General features: G+C 42.1%; 1 protein-coding gene across 1 annotated transcript in view; it reads left to right on the top strand.

Moving 5' to 3' along the window:
* Positions 1 to 23,343, top strand: part of JARID2 (jumonji and AT-rich interaction domain containing 2) — a 203,457-nt gene that overhangs the window by 174,974 nt on the left and 5,140 nt on the right. The window contains exons 8-16 of the mRNA XM_042836095.1: positions 4,021 to 4,523; positions 8,541 to 8,633; positions 9,326 to 9,444; positions 9,576 to 9,646; positions 10,456 to 10,570; positions 14,187 to 14,292; positions 15,094 to 15,276; positions 21,020 to 21,150; positions 23,099 to 23,282. Of these exons, the coding sequence (XP_042692029.1) occupies positions 4,021 to 4,523; positions 8,541 to 8,633; positions 9,326 to 9,444; positions 9,576 to 9,646; positions 10,456 to 10,570; positions 14,187 to 14,292; positions 15,094 to 15,276; positions 21,020 to 21,150; positions 23,099 to 23,282 (1,505 nt within the window). The remainder of the gene's footprint in view (positions 1 to 4,020; positions 4,524 to 8,540; positions 8,634 to 9,325; positions 9,445 to 9,575; positions 9,647 to 10,455; positions 10,571 to 14,186; positions 14,293 to 15,093; positions 15,277 to 21,019; positions 21,151 to 23,098; positions 23,283 to 23,343) is intronic.

The following is a 23,343-nucleotide window of genomic DNA, read 5'->3' as shown; positions in this document are numbered from 1 at the left end:
CTTTGCTGGGAGGGTTTGCATTGCCACCTTCCTCCTTCCAGCTCTGTTTGGCCCAGGGAAAAATGCTGTTACAGCATTCTGGTTCTCAGATTTCAGGATCTTCACCCCTAGTGTTTATTTTATTAAATAGTACAGCTGAGGGTATTGATGGTCTACATTTAAATGTTATTTCAGAATATTCTTGGACGGTACCAAAGATGTTTTCCAAACGGGCTACAATGCTGCCAAGCTGGTATACAAATATTTTTCCCCTTTTCTTTAAAAGCATTTAACCAAGGGGAAAAAATATCTTGAAACTGGTTTCTATTTGGGTACTCAGACACTTCAAATCACAAATTTGCAGTGACCTGCTGACATTTAACAACCATTAAGTGTCAAGAATAGGCAGTAAAATGTGGTTGATTGCAAAATGGAGGTTTCATTATTTCTCGCAGCAGGTGTCTGCCAAGGCTAATGCCTGAGTAAGAATCACTTATTTAACAGAATTCTTGGTTTATGGTCTGCTGTCAAATATGACACGTGACAAAAATGTGACAATAGTTTGTAAAAACATAACAACAGCAGCATACAAATGAACTGTTGAATGATTCACCTCCATTTCAGCTGCCTTTGCAGCCATGACGTAAGAACAGAGTTTTGTTTTTAATTTGTGTTAACCTTCTCCTTTGTTTTGGAAGTGTTTTGAGTCAGAGCACGCAGGATCTGCATGTTGCAACTTGAGGCTAGAGTTTTGCCTTTGAGGCATTATCCCATTAGAGGCAGCTATCAACACTAGTTGGATTAAAGGACACGCTTTGCTGTTTAAACTGTTGACAATGCTTCCCTTCCCTCTCCCTTTTCCTCCCCCTCCCTTCCCCCCCATTAAATTTTAAAACTTTGTTTTATGTCACGTATGGTAAGTGGGTGCAAATGCATAAAGGCACACAGAGATGATGAAGTTCATGATGAGCCAATGAAAGGCACAACAGAGAATGACCGAATTTGAGGAGGAGAAGGAGTGAGGGTTAGTGCTCTGTTGCAGCAGCCACACAAAAACGTTCAAGGAAATCTGAAAATTAAAATCAGTCAAGCAGCAATAAGTGAACATTTTGTATGCCTAATGTATGCAATGGTTATATGCTAATAGAGAAGAATAATGAATTAAATTTACATTGGCGAGAGTGAGAAGAAAATGTGCAAGACAGCTCGATTAACACTCCTGGAACAATGTTAACTTTTTAATGAAATACCTTAACTCGGCATTAAGATAGCATTACTGTTAATTATTTGTATTATTTAAGTACCTAAGAGCCTAATTAATTGGCAAGGTTTCTATTCTGCTGGGTGCTATATAACTGGAGCAAACAGTGATCTCTTATAAAATTTGCATCCTATATATCCTTTGTGCAGTAGTTTCGTAACCTGTCTTGGTTTAAAATTAAAAACAAAATGGAGTAAAGAAGCTGGAGATCATCACTGTACAAAGATTAGAAAACTGTTGGCTCCAGCAGGAAAGATATAAAATCATCTGTGATGATAAGTGAACGCTTATTAAGTAGACATTCATACATATTCCCCCCCTTTCAGGGCCAAATCACATTTCCATCGAAGCGAATGGGAGTTTTGCCAATAACTTGTATAGTGCCAAGGCTTGGTATTAAATGCATACCTTAAGATTGAAGATTTTTTTTTTAACAGGCTGGCTCACCACGCGAGTTAGAAATATTCCTAACGTCGTGAAATTGAGACTTTTTTTTTTTTTGGTAGACTCTTTTTGCATAACATGTGTCAGGTCTCATATTTAAAGCCACTTTGCTGTAGGCACTTTAGAAATGAGGTTAATGACTTATTTTATTTTATTTCTTCCCTCTTCGACCTTTCAAGGAAAGTTTAAGCAACGTACTAAGGGCAGTCCTGGAAAACATCAGCATGAGATATAAACGTTTCCAAAAGCTATGACTGAGTAAATGGAATTATAATTGAGACCATTTTGTAAACCTGAGCTGTAGCTGGCCCTGTGGAGCATCTGCTAGATATATGGGACTTGATTGAATGATGTGATACTTACGCTCTTATATTGCAGAGTGATTATGAGCTATCATTCCTTTAAGCTGGGGAATATTGCATTTCTTAAATACACTATAAATAGTGTTGAAACTAGGACCTTTAACTAGGTGTGCACAATTTGTTGTGCTGCAGAACATGTATGATGTGAAACCTGAAAGATGCTTTTTGCAAAGTTTGGAGTGAGTTACTCAGCTTCGTTCGTTTGGCTGAATCGATTGGGATGAAAAGCCATTTTAAATTATACCTTCCCTGTATTTGAACTGTGTGTATATATAATACTAGACAAAAAAAGTACTTTCTGTGATAGAGGCCAGCTTGAGTGTTACTTCATAGGGAAGATTAAAGAGGAAAGAAAGAAAACCTTTCAAAGAAAATCCATTTTTCCAATGGTATTGACCTGTTCTCTACTCCAAAACTTAAACATTGTGACTATTAAAAAAAAATATTTATTTTTTAATCAGTAAGATCAATGTGCTGCCTTGTTGCTTTGTCATATACTCCTCAAAGTCATCCTTTCTGTTCTGGCTACAAACAAAAACCTTCCTTCCTTTTCTCACCCTTGTCCAGTGCTGTGTGGGCACCACTAGCAGGCAGCCTCTGCAACCAGTGTCATGCAGACATGGAGGATTGGTGGAAGAGGGGGAAGGGCAGAAGGAAGAAGAGTGTGGGGAGGAAAATGAAGGAGACTGAAAATTGGCATCAGCAATTGAGATGCAGCATGGGGAGATTTGAAGAAAGTAATAGTGCTTGCATAAGCAAGCAAAATGATAAAGCTGGACATTAAAGATGCTGTAGCTGTGCATCCAACAGTACATATTTACCATAATGCTGCTTCTTGCACTTCTGTTTTATAATAGCATTTCTAAGTGCTGTGAAACTGCTATGGTGTAATGATTTTATACTTTAGTCAAAGGAAAAAAAAAATGGGAAGGAGAGACAATGTGACAGCAGTGTTGACACCAGTTTTGTATGAATTCTTTTTTCCCTGCAGTGGTGTCCTATTGAGTTGTAGGTTGTCTTTGGCCAGTTTGTTAATGCTGCTGATGATTCATTCCCATGCTTTGAGAGTATTTATGATGCTTCTTTTATTGTTCATCATCCATTTGGCTGCTTTTTATGCTGAAGTTTGTATAATCTTCTGTTTTTATTTTTTGACTGGAGTGTGAAATGTGCTAGTCATCTTGAAGCATACAAAACCATAATGGAATATAAAATATGGATGGCCTCAAAGTGGGAGAATGCATCTGGAACTTTTTACATAGTAGCAGTTGCCAGCTTTCTTTCAGGCATCAACCCTCCTCCTCCTCCCCTCTTAAAAAAAAAAAATGCTTTAAAAAGAGATTATTTTTTTTCTACCTGTAGTGAAAAATGATGATGTTGTTGTGCTTCTTTTAAATACTTGTATTCAAAGTGTTGCACAGACGTGAGATAACAGATATTTCATCTCCAGAAGGGACAGATACGTGTCATTTTGATTGCCAGCACCTTTCTTCACAATTGTTTTGCTTCTTCCCCATATGAAATAACTGTGGGACTGGTGGCAGACGAGGGGAGGGTGGCAGTGTGTGGGCGCTTAGGAGTTGGACAACTCTTGTCTCCTCTACCAGTGCACAGTTACAGAGGAAAGACACGTGCCAGGTGATGGCTGGGGTCGCTCTGAAAAGAGATGGTGTGAAAGAGCAAATTTAGCCCTAGGGAATGCTATTGCAAATAGCAGAGTGTGATAATTCACCAAATCAGTCAAGTTAACAAAACAGTGGTGTGTGCCTGTTTTGAGTGGGAGGTGTACAAGATGGGGAGCATCCTGCTGCCATGCCCAGGTGACCAGAGCTGTACGGATGGCACATTTCATATGTGCCCAGCCTGGCTCTGTGCCACTGACAGGAATGCTTTCTGCTTGAGGCCTACACGTTTCCTAACCAGCTCCTATGTTTCCCTTTCCCCCCTCTGCTGCCTGACGCATGCGCACCCCAGGAGGCTGTGAGCTCGATCTGGCCTGTTTCGTCCAGCTGATCAACGAGATGGGGGGGATGCAGCAAGTGACTGACCTCAAGAAATGGAACAAACTGGCAGATATGCTACGCATCCCCAAAACTGCACAGGACAGGCTGGCCAAGCTGCAGGAAGCCTACTGCCAGTACTTGCTCTCCTACGACTCCCTCTCCCCCGAGGAGCACAAGAAACTGGAGAAGGAGGTCTTGCTGGAAAAAGAAATCTTGGAGAAGAGGAAAGGACCTTTGGAGGGACATTTGGAGAATGCCTACAAGTTCCATTCCTTGCCCCGATTTGAGCCCAAAAACGGACTCATCAACGGCGTGGTTCACAAAAATGGCTTCCGCAACAAGTTAAAAGAGGTCGACGTCCCACTGAAGACGGGCAGGCGGCGGCTCTTCGCTCAGGAAAAGGAGACCACAAAGGATGACGAGGAGGAAGAGGAGGAGGGAGTTCTTAGTGACTTACACAAGTGTATATACAAGGTAACGAGGCAAGCTCTGCTGGTTTTGTTGTGCAGAATTGCCCTTGCTGCGATCTGGGTTGCACCCGGTTTTGGGAAGGTGGTGGGCTGTCGCCTTGGGGTGGTCTGTTGGCTTTGTTCTCATCTGCCTGCTTCTTGTGGCATGTCTGAATATTGGAAGGTGTTACTGTCATTGTAGGACATGCTGCACTAAGCTCCCCGCTCCGTCTCTTTTTGAGAGGTTCCTTGGACAGCTCTGTCCAATTATCCTTGCGGACACAATTTTTATTTTCATTCTATAGTGACATTTAGAGCAATGTTCTGCCTTCTCCATCTCACTTCTTTGCAAGTCTCTCATAGTAGTAGTAGCAGTAGTAGTAATGCTCCACATCAAAAATAGCGTCACTGGCAGTGCACTACGTTTAGAAAGGGCAAATTGAAATGCAAACACTGTTTTCATCTCTGATGCCAAATTTTGCTCAGCACTAACAGTCACATGAGTGCTTTAGTCCTCCACATGTCAAGTACACCCATTTACAAAAGAATGCTGACTCTTTGGCTGTATTCTATTTGGCAGTCTCTGACTCTTGAGCAGTATTTGGCACTGCAGCCTGCAGTACAGTTTTGAGCTGTGCTGAACTGTTAAGCCAAGCTCGGGGAGATATATAGCATTCAGTGTCAGTGCCCAGTAAAGGAATACTCCGTTCTTCCCTTCCCAATCTTGCTTCCATCACTGGGAAATGAAGCCAGATAGCTCGAAGTGGCTTAGTGTTAAGCTATTTAGAGACTGCGTGAGCTCATGACTCGGGCTTTAAAAGCTTGCTACAGGTTTCTTTGCAGCCTATTATGATTTGCCAGCCAAAAATTCTTTTGTTTGCAAACTCTGTCCTCAATCCTACCTCTGAAAAGCAATCTCTTTGCTGTGCTCCTATTGGACAGAAGCTTATCTAATGACAGCAGCATTTGTGAATATACTGAAGTGGCATTTCTCTGCTTAACGTACTGTTCTTAATAGTGTTAAATGAAAAATTCAATATACCTTCTCCAGCCTCTGCTGTATGAATCACTCCAATGTGGTGGAAGGAAGTATAAATAGAAGAAATCACGCAATGATCTTGATGCACTGGAGTAACTTTCAAGACCTGTGGCGTGAGCATTGTTCATTCCTGGGGTGTTTGATAAGACTTAAGCTGAGAAGGTGCTTGGCTCAAGGAGAGAACAGGCAGAGAGTACAATACAGAAATGTACAAAACACGCATTTTAATCCTCCGTTCTCTATTTTTCATGAAGTGATGGTTTCCTTGTGCGTGTGTGTGTGTGAACAGGGGAGTGTTACCTTCCTACTGCTGTGTTTCTAAGAGGATCTAAATCTTTTTCAACAGAACACATCCTCGTGTTCCAGTTTCAGCAGATGATGGGGTTATAATGGTTCCTTTCTAAAGCACATTTCTAATTCTCATGAAAACAAAACAAAAAACCCACTCCTCTTCTGTAAAAGTCCAGGTCAATAAAGTGTTAGAATATCAGAATCATATGGGTGTAGCCCAGTTCAGACCATACAGTCTATACCTTGGACTATAAGGAGAGGTCATAAATTCAGGGTTTTGCACAGTGATTTTTGCAGTCAGTATGTGCTTGAGCTGGAACACGTTTTTAGAAAGAGACACGCAGTCTTCCAAGAGCAGTTGCCATTGTATCGCATGTCAAGGTTAGAGTAAATCTCCTTTGTGTTTGGCTGATTTTCTGCCAGGACTCCCAAATTATTTTCAGTGTTGCTCCTTTCCAGGCTGTAAGGCCTGCTGTGCTTTTAAATGTATGCTGCAGGCTGCTGCGCTCGCTTTCTTTGCTCCCTAAACGTAGGGCTTTTCTACTCGACTGTGATACTGTGTTGTTGTCAGTAAGTACACAAAGTAAATTGCAGTCATCAAAGAGCTATCTGTTGCAAGATTTTCACTATCCTCTTCTTCCCCAGCGTGAGCTCTGAAAACAATTTAAAAATCTGTAGTGGGGCTGACTGAAAACAGAGTGCTGGTTGTTGTACAGGACAACCCGAAGGCTTTCTAGCAGACCTGTTGCATGGACAAGCAGGAGAAATCACCAAAGGCAGTTTTATCAGCCCTTGCAGGGAACTGGCCCAGAAACCCCACATGGAATTCCCTTCAACCAGATTTGCTCTCTGCTTAACAGAGGTCTCCCATTCTCGCCTCCAGCCATGGTGGAATCTCCATTTTCTGCTCATTTTTCTGTCCCTTTAACATCTTGAAGGTTTGCAGCACTGTAGGATCCTTCTCTGTGCCTTCTCTCTCCTTTCCATACCATAGCCAGGAGTGCTGACCTCCATACAGATTTGCTGATGGTGCCCTGGGTTTATTCTCAAGGCTGATACAGAGACCACAAGAAAAAGAAAAAATCAGAAGAGGGAATTTTGTCCCTGAAGTCATTGTGTGTCATATTGTCACAGCAGCAGAGACTGCTGGGTAGCTTGAAGCTCCCAGAACAGCTGATGAACCTTTGAAACATTTTGGGGGGGGGGCATTTTGAAGGATATTTTACTTTTTAACACCTAATTTTGTGTTCTGATCAAGATGCTCCACTGGACCATTTAAAGTTATTTTCAGAATAATCATTAGAAGTTTGGTAACATCCCTCAGATTCAAAAAAAAGAAAAACAGAAGAAATAAGACCGAAATCTCTCAGCGACTGCATTTACAGCTTCTAAGAGGCTAAAAAAATCCAAAAATTTGGATTAAGGGAAAATTGGCAAATGCGATTTTCAAGAGCTAAACTGTTGAAATTTTTCTTTTTCTTCTTGCTTGCTGCAAATCTGAAAAAAGGGAGGACGTGCTTTATCTTGGAAGATCAATCCTCATTCTTGCTCCTCTTTGTAAGATGAGAGAAAGCTGCTGCAGTGTTTGTTAGCATGCGATCTGTGATGTATGTGCTCAAGTTTGACGACTGTTGGTGCAGGCCCTGCATTTTATGAGAGCCTTTGTTTTAAGAGGATGCCTCAGCAACTGATTCATGAGGGCATTAAAAGATGAAGGAAATTGCTTATTGTATGACAGAGCATCCAAGTTTATGGGAATTGGAGGGCCCCAGGAGGCGGGCATTTCATAAACTTTTGTTACAGCTGATTGCATTGCGATCAATTAAAAAAAGTGACAATGTTACAGCTATAGGAGCTGAGCAAAGTGATGGATAGGCTGCTGTGTGGTCATTCTCAATTTAGTCTTGGGCACTTGTGGTGCTCCCGCCTTCAGTGCCTGTAGAGGATGCTTCCCAGAGCTGCAGCTGTTACAGGTACACAAGAGCAGGTACCCAGAAAGTTAGATGTAGCTCAGACAGCAAACCACGTCATGTCTTCTTCTCCTGTAGCTGGTGTTCTGCAGCAGTGCCAAGAAAGATGCACTCATTTGGCAGTTTTACTCTATTTTACTTTTCTCAGCCTCGTAATGAGTGGTTCCTTGCAGTTGTGCTATTTTTACGTGCCTACTTTTTTGTGTTCAGATTATTACTGTAATCTCAGTAAACTCTATTTTTTGTGATCCCTCTTCTGCGTCATACAGTACTGGTTTAATGCTGAACATTACTGTTAATTTTCTATATTGTTTTTGTCCGTTTCTCTCTATGTCAAGAGCATAGCCACCCAGCCCTTGGGACCTGAGTCTGAAATTCAGGTAGGGTTGGGTACTGGTTCATTTGCAAGGTGTCACAGACTGCAAGGTCACGTGTCCAGATGCTGTAGTTCTCAAAGAACGGACACTGTGCTGGATGAAGCAGTGCACATGGCTTCCTGTAAATGCTCAGTCGGTCTTTTAAAGGCTTGGTTTGACAGCATTATTTTGACAGGTGAAATGTCATTTAATGTGATGAAACTTCTCTAAGTTTTGAGAAACCGAATAAGAAAATATCACGTGCTTCCTGAAGATATTTTTCTCTTTTGTGATTAGAAATTTAGCATGTAAGGAAAAGAGTGAGGCCAAGGGTGATGGAGGCACCTCCTTACTTTCACTTCTAATTTTATTTTCCTTTTCCACAGGGTAGGTCTGTTTCTTTAACAACCTTCTACCGAACAGCAAGAAACATCATGAACATGTGCTTCACGAAGGAGCCTACAGTAGCTGAAGTAGAGGTGAGACCAGCACAAGGGGTGGTAAATGTTTTCTGGTGTGGAGATTGAGCGTAGAGGTTCATCATAATCGGTGTTTAGAAACTACCATTAGCAGTTTAATGTGGGAGGTATCTGGCGTGGGAGAAAAATGTTTTATTTTGTGTAGGTAGGATAGTGATTCTTCCCTTCAATTTTTTTTTTAACGTTTTTAATAAAGGTGTTGATGAATGAGAGAAAGAATTATTAGTATATTTTGCAGTGAAGCATAGGAGCCAGGGGATTTAATTTCTGTCTTCACAATCCACCAATGCTTTTAAATATTTACAATCACGGAATCATTAAGGTTGGACAAGAACACTGAGCTCATCTAGTCCAACTGTCAATCCATCCCCACCGTGCCCCTAAACCACATCCCTCAGTGCACATCTACACGTTTCATGAACACCTCCAAGGATGGTGATTTCTCCACTTGTCTGGGCAGCTCGTTCCAATGCTTGGCCAATGCTTCCAATGCTTCTCCTTCCAAGACAGAATTTTTCCTAGTGTCCAACCTGAATTTGCCGTGGCACAGCTTGAGGCCATTACCTCTCATCCCTATTTCTGAGTGGTGTTTTATGTTGAGTTACGCTGAGGTGATTTCTGGGACTTGTATTTTAATGGGAGGCACCTTGTTCAATGAATTCAAAACCCATCACCGCTTTCTCTCCTAACAGCAAGAATATTGGCGGTTGGTGGAACAGAAAGATAGCCATGTAGCAGTGCATTGTGGAAAAGTAGATACCAACACCCATGGGAGCGGCTTTCCTGTGGGGAAATCTGAACCATTTTCTAGGTAAGGTCACCAAATTTGTCCCATTTGTGTAACCAGATGTGGGAACTTGCTGCCAGCAGGGCAGCACAGTGCTGGCTTGGCAGCAGGAGCGTGGTGCTGACATATGTTTCCCTCTGTGTCCCTTTGAACAGGCATGGGTGGAACCTCACAGTCCTTCCTAATAATACAGGATCCATCCTGCGACATCTTGGTGCTGTGCCTGGTGAGGAGGATTCTTTTTTCTGTGTTTGTCCTGTGTGCCCTCTAAATGTGGTAGTGTAGTTATCGAGGCCTTCTCTCACTCCTTCCAGTCCTTCTATTGAGTAGCTGCCCAGGTACAGATGCAGTTGTAAGTAGCAGTCGGTACGTGTGGGATGGAAATCAGGTTTGTAGATAAAGAATTAACAAACAGCTAAGACCAAATACCTGGGAGGAACCAGTTGTGCTTGCAGTATCACTTCTGCTGTTGTCGGTACATCGGTGTCCGTGTTTTGTGTCAGGGGTGATGAAAGACATACAGCTTTCTTGTGTGCAAACCTAGACAAGTGTTGGGTAAAGCTGCAGACAAGTTTTTAAAATGAATTGTTGCAAGTGTCACGGGCTCCAGCTGCTTTTGTGCCATTAGAAACAAAAGTGAAATCCAGTCACCTGTACAGATGTTGAGCCTGGACCATGCCAGTTGGGAAAGAGGATTTATGTTTACGTGTATGTATGCACTGGACACTGTGAAGCAGTCTCTTCTGACCGATAGCATTGAGCCTGCATTATGGATATTTGTAGATAAACAAAAGGATAAAACTTCTTGCAGCTCTAACAAAATAAATATGATCAAGGTCAGCATATTCATCTGGTTGAAATTTCAGTAGTGGAAAATGCTGGTGTCATTAAATAAACTATTCTTTGTGAATTATTCACTCTGATAGGCAGACTGAAAACAGCTCACAGGTAGAAGAATTTCAACTGAAATGCCCTCAAACTGTCTTTAATTAGAAATTGCAGTTACTGAAAACTCATTTTCAATCTCTGTTTCAGGAGTGACAATTCCTTGGCTAAATATTGGCATGGTCTTTTCTACCTCATGCTGGTCTCGAGACCAAAATCACCTTCCATACATTGACTACTTACACACTGGTGCTGATTGCATTTGGTAGGTATTACCATGTTTGTTTTCGTGCTCACTGCAGTGGCTCTCTGTAGGCTGATGTTAACAGCAGTTTGTGTAGTACCTTTTGTGTGAATGAATGTCATCTAGAAGTGGTAGTCTTCATGATTGCAGATTATACTATGTTTTTCATTAAATCTGTAAGCATTAAAAGTAAAAGTAAGCATTAAAAGTAAGCATTAAAAACTTTGTTTCTTGGAAGAAAAGTTTTGGTTTAGCTTCTGTGATCTGTTCTGAGATACTTAGCAGTGAACTGTTTCTGCTTGAGATAGGGTTCAATCTGTAGGAAGTTTTCATGAGATGGAAACCATCATGACAGCTAGTCAAGGTAGGCTTATTACCCAAGAGGATCGTCAGTGAGAACAGTGAACAGTAAGCAATATAACTGTTTCTTGACCAGAGAAAATCAATTAAATGGAGAACAAAAGTTACTGAAATGCTGACCCCTCCAAAAGTGAGAAGCCAATTGCCTTTCAGCCGTTCTTTAGAACCCTGAACAATGGGAGCTCATCGAGTAGTATGACAGGAGAAGGTCTGCAGGGCCTGAAGTGGATGTGCTGCCCTGCTGCCACACTACTTGCAGAGTCAGCAAAGGCCTTTGCATCCAGGAGTCCCCATGGAGCGGCAGTGGCAGCCGTTCTTTGTTCATGCACCTACTGTGCACTTGGTCACCTTTAATGCCTGTGCTTCTCAGCTGGTGCTCCCGTCAAGGGTGCTGACCCTGCTGACTCTGCATGGCCCAGAATGAAGGGTTCAGAATCTTGTCAGAAACATTTAAAGCTCCTTGATTTCTCTAATTTTGGCTCCTGCTGCATGTGCTTGTTCCAGGACAGAGTCCTTCCTGGCTGCCCGCATGGCTGTCACATGTGAGCAGCTGTCCAGTCAGAGAAGGAAGTCTGCATCCCTTGCATAGCCTCTGCTCCTGGAGTGCTACTGCAGGAGTACCTCTCTTTAAATATTTAAAGATGAAGAACTGTTCTCTATGTGATCATACTAAGGGATAAACACTGGATTATGCTGTGAATTTGGAGGCTTCTATCTCTTTCTGTCGTGGGCATTTCATGGTTCCTGTGCCTCTTCTGTGTCTCAGGAATCTGTAATCTTTTATTATAATATGATACAGAACAAATTACAGTGCAAACTACATTATCCTCAACCCTAGAAGAGCCTGTTTCCCTCTGTGACATAGGTATAGGCTTCAACGACTGTAAAGTACAAAGAGAAGACATTCAAGATATCTAGGCTAAGTTCTGAGGTCATTCTTCTTGCTGTGCTTGTCAAAATGCAGTGTTTTGGGGTTGAAAAGATTTGAATGCAGCTGACCAGCATTTTAGGGGAGGGTACTACTTCTGTTTTTCCAAGCCAAGAAGAAGAAATCAAAAAAGCCATTTACATGTGTAAGTAAACCCGTCATAGAGGGGGTAACTTATGTACAGACAGCCTCAGATGTACTTAGAGAGACTGCCTCGGTGAAACATGGGTAATAAACAGGAATAACTCAGAAGAAAGAAGTAAAACTACTTTGTCAAAACTATTCTTCTGTGAGGCTGCCAGGCTGCGTTGTCAGACTGATCTGTGTTAGGAGGTATCTTCAGAGCCCATTAAAGAGCAAACATTAAAAAGAGAAATAAGGTTGTTTGCCATGACACTCAGAGGTCTGTACTCACTTCACATTTTTGATAGGTACATCAAGATTTGCAAGTGAATGAGCTGGCAGAATATGCCATAGCTCAAAAGGATTTCATTTCCTTCAGTCCTGCCAGTGGTGAGATAATACCATGCATTTCAGAGCTGCTCCTCCTCTTCACACGTCCTTTTCATGCATTTTCCTGGGCCCACGGTTTAAGGAATTACAAGCTTGAATCTCTAGGCTGTTCCCACTGTATTTTCTGACTCTAATAGAGCCTGAGTTTGAATTTAAAGTATTTTAATCTCCATTAAAATGTCTTGTTCTTGTGTAACTAGAGTAATGTTCTATACGCATGCAGCTGTTCTGCAGCACTCACTGTTGACAAGGCAGGTACTGAAAAGTATTTGATACACAGCTTGCCTTTAAAATTGCTGCTGGGACATGATAAGGTTCTTCCACTGCACTGCTCTGAAATACTAGGATTTCTTAGCAAGGTCCTAATCAGTGTCAGTACATTTGTAAGTAGTCAATGTGTGCCTGGGCAGCTGGCTCATTAGAGCCTGTGTTGCCGCTACAGTAAGCTGTAGGAGCAGATATTGTCATATCTTCTGGCAGTCAGCTTGAAGATCAAGAAAGAAAAATCAAAGTAATCATAAGTATAGCGAACAATAATGAGATGTTCCAATCATAGGAAGTACAGCCTCCTATAGATTCATCATATGATGCGTGTGGAGTTGATATTAGTGCACATCACAAGCAAACATCCTGACAAGGTCTGTAAGGTTGGCAGAATGAAATTGGTGGTGAGACCTGGACAAATGACAAAGGAACTGAGTTCTTTTCCCCAAAATCTTTCAAGATTAATTCTCTTCCACTGCTTGCCAAGCCTGAAATAATGGCTTTGTTGTGTGAGTACTGTGGGGGCAAATGGACTCCAGATTGAGGTCTTAAAGTTTGAAGTGAACTCTGGTAAGTCTTGGTAAGTTAGGCAGTGCTTTTTATTTGCATGACCATAACAAATCTAAAGAAAGGAATGTCACAGATAAACCCTCCCATGGCAGCAACTCAAGGCAAGTTTGGCAACCCCAGGATTTGCGTTGTGTTTCCAACCAAGCTGTGCTGCTCAGTTCACAGTGGTCAGGCATCAAGTGCCACATCTTGGGAACAAACAGGCATTTCCTGGCTGGCCATCAGTAAGATTCTTCCAGTAGGGTGTAAGCAGGAGTGGGACATTGAGTAGCAATGAATTGTCACAGTTTTGCATCCTTGTTTGCAACTAAGTAGCAGTTTTCCAGATGTGTGGAGCCAAATCCTGACTCTTCTTTGTTACTTTCTGTCATTTCTGGGAAGAGAGCACGGAGAGCACTGCAAGTTTGTTGACTTCAGAGGAGGATGTGCAACTTTACAATATACTCTCCAGTTTTAAATCTCTCTTGCTGTTTTGGCTGCTCTTAGTCAGGTCTTACATTTGTTGAAAGGGAAAAGATGTGAGATTTGTTTAGTAAAAAAGGAAAGAAGGCATTAGGCTATTTAATGTACTAACGGTGTGATTTGTGGTTTCTTGATTGTTATGAACAGAAATTGTGCACACATAATAAATATCATCATTTGTGATAAAAGAGTACATATATCAGTGCTGAAGAGATGCAAACTTCTGCTCATAATTAGGTGTTCCAGTGCCATTAAAATGCTCTCTATGCTATTGCTGATTTTTCTGCCCCCATTCTATAGGACGCTGAATTTCCACTGTTTGGGGATTTTGTGTCCTTTGGCATCCAGTGAACACCATCAGACTGAATTTAAGTGAACAGCTTTCCACTGATCCTGAGTGTTTTGCAAAAAAGATCTGTGTGGGAATGCCTGTGTTTAATTTCTTTCTTTTAATCAATGTCCTGGTTTAAATTGCCTGTTACTGGAGACTGTTATTTATTCCACAGTAAATCTCTCTCTTTTCCTCTGACAAAACAACAGGTATTGCATTCCTGCTGCGGAGGAGAACAAACTTGATGATGTGGTACATACCCTGCTGCAAGCCAATGGCACTCCAGGGCTGGAAATGCTTGAAAGTAACGTAATGGTAGGTTAACACTGGGGGGAGATATTCCCAGTTGAGAATCCAAGGGTAATAGAAGACCGATGTTCAGACTTCTTTTTTCTCTTTACATTGACACTGTTGTGAAAATCTGGACACTTCACACTGGCATCTTTTTTTTTTATAAATAAAGCTCATGTGTTACAACATTGAAAGAAAAAACAAACATGACAGAGCTGTAAATGTCCACTTAAATGTTGGCTGTGGTGTATTTAAATTCACAAAGTGAGTGCTTTGTAATCAATTCATCTGTCATGGCTGACATTTTACGGTAACAGACATGGATGTGAGAAGCCAAATACTTTGAAGGATTTCAAAGTAATTTTTTTGGCTCCCCTGTTTATTGTATAGATTGTAATTTCCATTTAGTGCATTTAAGAATAAATTTGGGAGCCCACAACAAATTCCTTGGTTGTCCTTGTGAACATCTCTAGCAGAAGTGTAAAAGCAACATGGATCCAACGACAGGTCTGTCCAAAAAGAGAAACAAATGGCCCGCATTACTTTTTACAGACAGCATGTTTTTGGTCTTCGTGTTTTGGGGTTGTTTGGCCAGGGGAAGTTTAAACTGTTGGTTTCAGAAGAGACACAGGTAATTCTTACTCCAGATACCTTAAATTTCTGTTTGCATAGAAAGGAAGAGAGAAAGGAAACTGAGCAGAGCCGTTAGCAGAGCATAGCTTTTCTCCAGAGCAAGTAACACGTGGCAGTATCAGGGAAGGAAGAGATTAAATTGTATGGCAAACTTCTGACTTTCATTTGTTCACTGCTTTTATGTCTTTCCAGATCTCCCCAGAAATCTTGTGTAAGGAGGGGATCAGGGTGCACCGTACTGTACAGCAGAGCGGGCAGTTTGTTGTCTGTTTTCCTGGATCCTTTGTGTCTAAAGTGTGTTGTGGCTATAGTGTTTCTGAAACAGTGCACTTTGCTACCACCCAGTGGACAAGTATGGGTTTTAAAACAGCCAAGGTAAGTTGAGAAAGGGAGTTAAGATGGATTCAGCACCCTGCCATCTAAAACAACAGCAGAACAGACATTCCAGGACAGATAGTGTTGATACTAGTGCAACTGTGTCTATTTTTGTGGAGCGTTGAAAAAGGGAAGAAAAAAGACACAAACAAAACAACCCTGAAGGCATATGGTGACACAGTGTTTGCAGAAAAGCAAGTGAGTTAATAACTGCTAACTAAAAACTTCTGTATATTTAAAAAATCAGAGGATTGTTACGCCTGCAGACCTGTTTGCAAGGAAGCTTTTCAAAAATCCCATCAGAGCTACTGACATTATATTGTATGATGCTTACTACATTTTTTTAGGTGATGTTTTCTAGAACCATTAGAATCTCAGGTGCAAGTGTCTGGATAACTGTGCTTGTTAGCTTTTATGGTAGGCAGAGTCAGTTAACACTCACAGCTGTACTGCTTGTCTTTCTCTGCCCCCTTTATTCAGGAAAAGCTGTTGATCAGGGCAATTTCAATTTTAATCGACTTGAAAGCTCTTAGGTTCTCTGACCAGCCCAACAGATACCAAGCTGTATATAAAACTTCCAATCCCTTTTTCATACAACTAACTGAGGTTGACTGTCTGCAAAAACAAACTGCCAAACTGCCCAGGAGTTGGTTTTTTTTGCTCAGTTTCTGTGTTCTGGGACAAACAATGTACGCGGCTAATTGTGTGTCCGACCTCCTCAGATACACTGTGGGTTACAGATGCTATTTTGATCCTGTTTTGTAGCTAAGCCAATAGTAAATTATTATTTACAGCTTCAGACTTACTAGACTTACAGACTTTCGGTTAGAAAGTAATTAAATATCATATGCCCACACCTAGGTTTTGGTTCTTCAGAGTTCATGGATTTCTTCCAGCCTGGCTCTACTAACTGTATATTAACTTACTTTGAAATAAAAGTTATTTTACTACAGATTTATTCTGGGGAAGGTGGGAATTGTATATGTGTGTAGGTAAGGAATGAGAATCCTGAACTAACCTTCTGTGTCTGAAGATACACTATTATATTATCTTCCTATACTGTATTTATTGCTGTACCGAGTACTTGTTCGATATTGTGAAAATGCTACTCTTGTGAGACAGAAACCACTATGCAGCAATTAAAAAGCTCTTCCTGGTGCCTCAGATTCTGAAGAACAGTTTCTTTTGATTAACTTTTAAGAGCTTTGCACTGGGTAAATATGATATGACTGAAAATCCAGCAGATGCTTATCTGTGATAACGTTGGAAATTGAAGTCACAGCTCTTACAAACTTTACAAGAACCACAGATGTGTTTATATCAAAATAACTCTGGAAACACCTACTACATTGCTCTTTTCCGTCTTTCTTTTCCTCCTCATCTTTCTTCAAACTCTCCTATGTTCTCAACTCTCTTAAGTTTTGGAAATTCTTCCTTTGGAAGTTCTGCCTTTGTCAAGGCACTTTGCCATTTTCAAAAGCTGACCGGGATTTACGCTTTTCAGAGATTATGAAAAGTTCTGTGTAATGAGCAAGATTCCCCTTTTGGACTGTTAATGAACTCTGACAAACAACTGCACCCTACTGTCTTTCAGTTCTGGACAGCAATATTGACAGTTTTTAGCTGTTTGATATATTAACCTTGTTTTCCCTCTGTGATACTGTGACTTGATTTTTATAGTGACTCTTTATATAACTAAGCAATGTTGTTTCACTTCATGTATTGAATGACCGCTCAATCTTCTTTAATATATGCAAAAATGAAATTCTGCATCTGAAATTGCATTGATTCCAGTTCATAAGGACTTGGGATAATCGTTGGGGTAAAGGGACTTTGTATAAAGCCTCGTGTAAAGGAACAGACAGGTTTCACCAAAGATTGATTGGCACAAAATGTCAAACCAAGTTGCTGGCTTTGGAAAAGCACCCAGAGAGCATTTGAGATTTCAAACTGAGGAGGAAGCTTAAGGGTATGGAAGAGTTTGTTTTTTAATTGCAAAGGGGTAACTCCAAATAAGGCACTTTGCAGAGGCAGTAAAATTCATTCAAGAAAAAATAGGAAAACAGGAAATTGGACTGAATAAATGCCCACTTGTCTGGAGGCATGGAAATGAGTTGGGATGTGCAGTTTTTAGCAAGGGTTTTGGTAGCACAGGCCAGAAACTTGGTGGAAAGAAGAGACTTTGCAGGTAGTGTAAAACAAGAAGTGCATAGGAGATGGAGTTAGTCATTCTATTGGAGCAGCGTGGCTGTTAAACAAGAGGGAGCTTACAGATCAAACCAGATGGGTTTAACTCTGTCATAAGGGATATATAAGGAATATATGAGGGATATTACTTCTGAGCACTGATCTTCCAGTCCAGAACACTGTGCTCCTGATTGTCCAACCACATGCTGGCAGGGCCTTCATGTGTTTCCCTCCAAGCTTTTAGTTTGGGTTAGGTTTGTGTTTTTAAAACACCACACAATGATCACTCCTTGATTTTTGTCACAGAGCTGGCTTAGCCTGAGCAGATGAGGTTGCCTTCAGATGAAGCAGCAATGAAGGAGGCACTCCAGAAGTGCACTTGGCGACCAGCAGTAACAGTGGTATGGCCTCGGGACTTGGCTTGACTGCTCTGAAGTCAAAACATCAGGCTTTCCAGGCACATTCCTCTATGTTTTGGGGTCCTTAGCATTGGTCATACTGCTCTCTGCACATCCACTCCTCCTGTTTTGTAGTGCTCAATAGCACAGACGCAGAGTGTGTCAAAAGGAGATGGAACGGGAAGCACAGTGATAATGGAGATGCTGGTGTCCCTCCCCAGCTACATAATGGTGGTCATGTTCAGTGTGAGATACCAGAACCGAATTGGCTTCAAGGAGCAGCTAGTCAGGAAACCCATGTGAGGAGAAGCTGCCATCTCATTTCCCAGCAGTGTTGGACAAACCTTTGGTGGTTCAGAATAGCTCTATCAGAAAGCTGCTCTGTGATGGTGAGCAGACATTACAAAGCTTGAGAGAACAGTAAAAACTAAAATATCCACTACTGTGGTGTTTCATTTCAGAAGACAGCCTTGTGTAAAATCAAGGAAGCTTGTTAAACTGAGAATGCAGCAAGAAGGATCAAGTGTTTGCGTGCAGCATAGAAATTGCTTTAAGATGCTCCAGCACAACATATGCACATTGCCTAGCAAAAAAACAATTTCAGAGGTCAACCCCCCCCCCCACTAAACTTGGCATGGCTATACACTGTGAGAAAGGAGTCCATTTGAAATAGGACAAAAAAAAGCCTCCCTTTTGTGTCCAGAAGTTCAAAATGCAAATAACACAAGTGCTCGCCCACCCAGAGCTCTAGGAGGATGAATGTAAACACAGACTAATGCAGGCCAAAAAGAGATTCTAAAGAACAACTTGCTACAGGCAAAAGGAAAAGAAATACATAAAAGAATGAGAAAGGGGCAATCAAATGCAGCTTTTGTAGAGAGTTCATGCCCTCCAGGCCTTGAAACTTTTTGAAGGGTGTATGGACAAAAGAGATCCAGTTGACAGAATCTGGTAGTGTTCCTGCAAGATTTTTGGTGAGGTTCCTCAGAAAAGGCTTTTAAAGAAACTAATCTGTCACACAAAAACTAAACTGATGTACGGATAAGCAGGGGATGGGGACGCGTGATCAGATCTTGTTGTGGAGGGAAGGCTCTCACTGTGCCCCTCAGGAAAACCAGTACAGCTCAGCACATCCATAACTAAGCTAGAAAAGGAAATGCAAAGCAAAACTGATTTTTTATACTGAGGATGTTAATGTTACTCTAACAGCAAAAATTAAAGCAGTGGGGTGTTACAGAGAGACTTCATGAGACTGAGTGGTCTGAGTGCAGAAATGGTGGATGAAGTTCAGTGCTGATAAATTTATATTAATTACATGGGAGTAAGAAAATAATCCTAATTTGACAGACACAGCGATGGGCTCTGAACAAACTCTTGTAATGAGGAAAGAGATTTTTGGCTTCCTGCGTAACTGTTGGCACAGTGCTCCAGAGAAGTTTAAAACAAAACCTATATGCTAAGAATTACAGGAGCAGAATAGAAAACAGCAGAAATGTTGCTCTGCCACTGCGTAGACTCACTGTTGGCGTGGCCATGACTTGAATACCATGCAATTCTGAATCACTAATTGCAGAAAGAAGAGACTGGAACTAGAAAAAGTACAGCAGAAACTGATGATTAGAGTTTGAATTAGCCCTGTGTTAGATAGAAGAGCATGGAAAATTGATGAAGAGAAGCAGATGAGAGCAAGACCAAATATGAAGTAGCGGGGAGATGACTGTGATTATGTGAATGTTCAGTGTCTCTCATAATATTAAATAATGTAATTAAAATAAATGATTAGGCAGCAGGTCAAGACCAAGCAGAACTCTGTTTTAAAATACTTATCCGTGTATTTCAGTACTGTTCTGTACATGGATTCAGGAATTCAGATAAAGGCACAGATGCACTGAGTTGTGTCACAGAACAAACGTGGTGGCCCAGGTCCCTGAGCTGCCAGCCAGCACAGCGATGCATTCCCTTGCTGTGGTGTTCTGCACTTTTGGTGGCTGTTCTTAAGCAGCCCCACGCAATATACAAAGCAAATCCAACACACAGCAAAACTCCCACAGCTCCCAAAAGTGCAGCTGCTCCAACCCCAACCTAGCTCTGCCAAAGAGAGTAAATACATTGTGAAGAACACTTCTCTTACCTGTGAACATCCTTTGGATGCTTTTGTGTCAGCAAGGGTTATTAATTCATCTTAGGATAGATCTTGCTGTCATTGCCATGCATGCAGTCTGTGCTGTTATAAAATGGTGCTGACGAAAGAAATACAAGAGCACATGAGAGGATTAAAATAGGGTTAAAAGTTTGAGGTTGAAGATGAATCGTTTCTGTTTGTGATGAGTAGATGCTTAACTAGTAACCGAATGGCACCTTCACATTACACTCCAGCATTAGTGTCATTTGAAGATTCTCAGGCTGTGTAAAACGACATATGCCTCTTCAGACATAGGGAAACTTCAGGCTTCTTCCAGTTGCGGAGTAAATCAAGTAATTTACCTACATAAGAAATGCAAGAAGGGCTGAAGCTACCAAAATCACTTAGTTCGCTTTGATGGGGACGAAAGGCCAAACTTGCTGCTTCTACAGAGAGCAGCTGATACAAGGTAGAACTCAACAGAAGTGAAGCTCTCTCTTCTGCCAGTTGTCTCCTTTCCTTGGCGTCTGCCTGTTCTGTGGCTATTGTCTGTATTTCTTAACCATCTGTGGTGTCCTTGCTCTCGAAGATGAAGAGCGATGACAGTCTTGTGCGTCCAGCAGGTCAGAAGAGATCTTACCTCAGTTGCTGAGTAGCAGTAGTGCGTTGCACGTGAATGCATTTGGTTTAGGTGTGAAGTTTATTTTGTGGCATTGGTTCACTTTCAAAGCACGTGCAGAAAATCTCTTTCCTTAGTCCTTCCAACAGAAAGAAGTGGTCCAGTTCGGCAAAGCATTTGGGTACTTGGCTTTCCACTGAAAGGTCTGATTTGTAACTAGCATTTATTTCAGTGCAGAGTTGGTTGTAAGCTGGCTTTCAGTTAGGAGCATAAACGCTTTGTGCTTGACTTGGACTACAGAAAACTTCTACTTTTTGTTCTTTTAGAAGGCTACTTTTTGCTATGCTGAATTAATCCTGGATAACATTTTTTGTTTTCGAATTTGCTGAAGGACTAATTTGGAACTTTCTGTCTCAGGAAATGAAGAGACGACGTATAGCCAAACCATTTTCAATGGAAAAGTTGCTTTATCAAATTGCAACAGCCGAAGCAAAAAAGGAAAATGGACCGACTCTGAGTACGATATCATCACTTCTTGGAGAGCTCAGGTAACGAATCGGGGCCTGTTGTACCTATTTTCTTTTCATTGACAGACTCCAATTGTGGATAATGTAAGTAACCATTTTAGGCACGTATCTCGCACCTATGTAACCAAGCCAATCTATGTGAAGACAGCCACATGGGGAAGAAGCAATTTCCTCGGCTGATGTGAGGGTGCCCGTGGTTAGGATGTCTTACTCTAAGAATTCCATACTTCTGGCACCGTCAAAGAATTAAATTACGGATTAGCTTGGGTTTTTATTTTGTTGATCCTTGGTGCTGAGAGTCAAGATTTCCTGATGTGTTATGTGGGCTACATGGTGCCAAGCAGTTAAGTACCACTTAGTTTTTAACCTCTTGGCACCTGCAGCCACTGTCAATCCATGCCAGTGGCGTGGGTTTTGCAGCAGGAACCCTTGTCTTCAGCGTCAAGATTGTACACTGAAGTTGTAGAATGTACTTTGTATGCAGAGATGTTCTTTTTCTTAAAGCAGTCAGTGAGCAGCTTATATGCATTTGAACACGTAAGAACAAAAGCTTCACGTTCCTTTTTCTCTCCACAGTGAGTAAGGAAACATGCTTAGGGTTTCTCTTAAGATAGGTAAAATAGAAAATATGATGTTGCCTGGCTTCCTGTGTAATGTTCTTCTCTTTTGTTCCCTACCATGTAGTTGCTACCTATCTTTCAAGTTTGTGACAACTGGTACTCGAGATGCCAAGAAAGTTTTGATGAATGGAATCTACAAACTGTATTTAACTAACTAGCATGTTCATTTGGAAAGTTTCCAGTGACATATTGAAGGGGAATACAGCCCATGTGTTGTTTTAGTGTTCAGAAAGAAATACAAAGAGGTGTGCTGACTCCCCCTCCCAGGTGTGCTGACTGCTTTACCTGCAGCTGGTTCCCCTGCAGGAATAATCACTTCCATGTGCACTTTTTTTCCTTGAAGAGGAAAAGTCTGCAAGTGTGAAAGGTGAAACAGAGATGTTGGTGCTCGCTGTCAGAGATCACATCGACCTCTATCAGAGTGGTTCTCAAACTTGTTCTTATACTGAGGTTGGAATTCTCTGGAGAATATCAGTCCTTCCCATGGCTGCTTATGTAAAACAAAACCCCAAACCTGAAAAGCGCAACCAAAGCGGAGCAATGCACCATATAGATATTTTTTTCTCTGTTCTGTTTTGCTTGTTTGTTCTGTGTCTCGCTGCCTCCTCTCCCGACCTGCCATGCCATTTGCTTAGCATGGCTCTCCACCCATCTTCAGCTGTGTCTATTCTCCCCTTCCATCTGCTCAGCTCACTCCACGCTGCTGCGGCCCGACCTGCTCCTGCAATGCTGTACAGTTCCATACAGGATGCGCTGGCCACCTTGCACACACAGCGGGTGGAGGGCGGCCTGAGGGCTCAGTGGTTGTTCTTAGTTGATATCTCCTCCTTTTTCCCCTGGGTATGCAGCAAGGTCTTCGTCTTTTGGCACAGCCGCTTGCCCTGCTCCCCCTTTCCTACCTGAAGCACCTCCTGGCAGCAGATCCTTGGTTCTCTGGCCTCCTGCTGAAGGTGGCTGTGTTGTTCCTGGGGGCAACGGCTCCTCCTCCTCAAGGTGGCTTTTGGCAACTTCAGGAAAGGCAGCCGTGTTGTCAGCCACATGGCTCAGCTCTCCACACGCCCCGGGCACCCACCGACCTCGAGGAAGTACTCGGCAGCCCCCAATGCTTTGTGGAGCAGTTTGAGAACCACTGGCTTGATACAGTGGTCACCTTTTGCAGTTAGGCAGCATTCCTGTGGTGCTGGCTGGCTCTCAGCATGCATAGGGTATGGCACCAACCTCCAGCAACACTCAGGTCTTTGCTGTGTGCAGTTACGATTTCACTGACGATGGTGGTAAAAGGGTGACTGTGGTTGGCTTTGTGGTGCTACGAGGAACTACTGGTTTCTGATTGCATCCAATGTTCACAGGGATACGGAGCTGAGGCAGCGGCGGCAGCTTTACGAGGCAGGTCTCCACTCCTCGGCGCGCTACGGCAGCCACGACAGCAGCAGCACGGCGATGGATGGAAAGAAAAAGCCTCGAAAGTGGTTGCAGTTAGAAACATCAGAGAGAAGATGTCAGATTTGTCAGCACCTGTGCTATCTGTCCATGGTGAGTACAGTCCTGAGCCGCTGCTTGTGGTACTGTGGCCCTCTGTTCCCTTTACAACAAA

The sequence above is a fragment of the Centrocercus urophasianus genome, unplaced genomic scaffold, assembly GCF_019232065.1.
Source record: "Centrocercus urophasianus isolate 14NV4802_14NV808 unplaced genomic scaffold, USGS_Curo_1.0 seq_11, whole genome shotgun sequence".
Classification (NCBI taxonomy): domain Eukaryota; kingdom Metazoa; phylum Chordata; class Aves; order Galliformes; family Phasianidae; genus Centrocercus; species Centrocercus urophasianus.
This window is presented reverse-complemented; position numbering and strand designations above follow the sequence as displayed.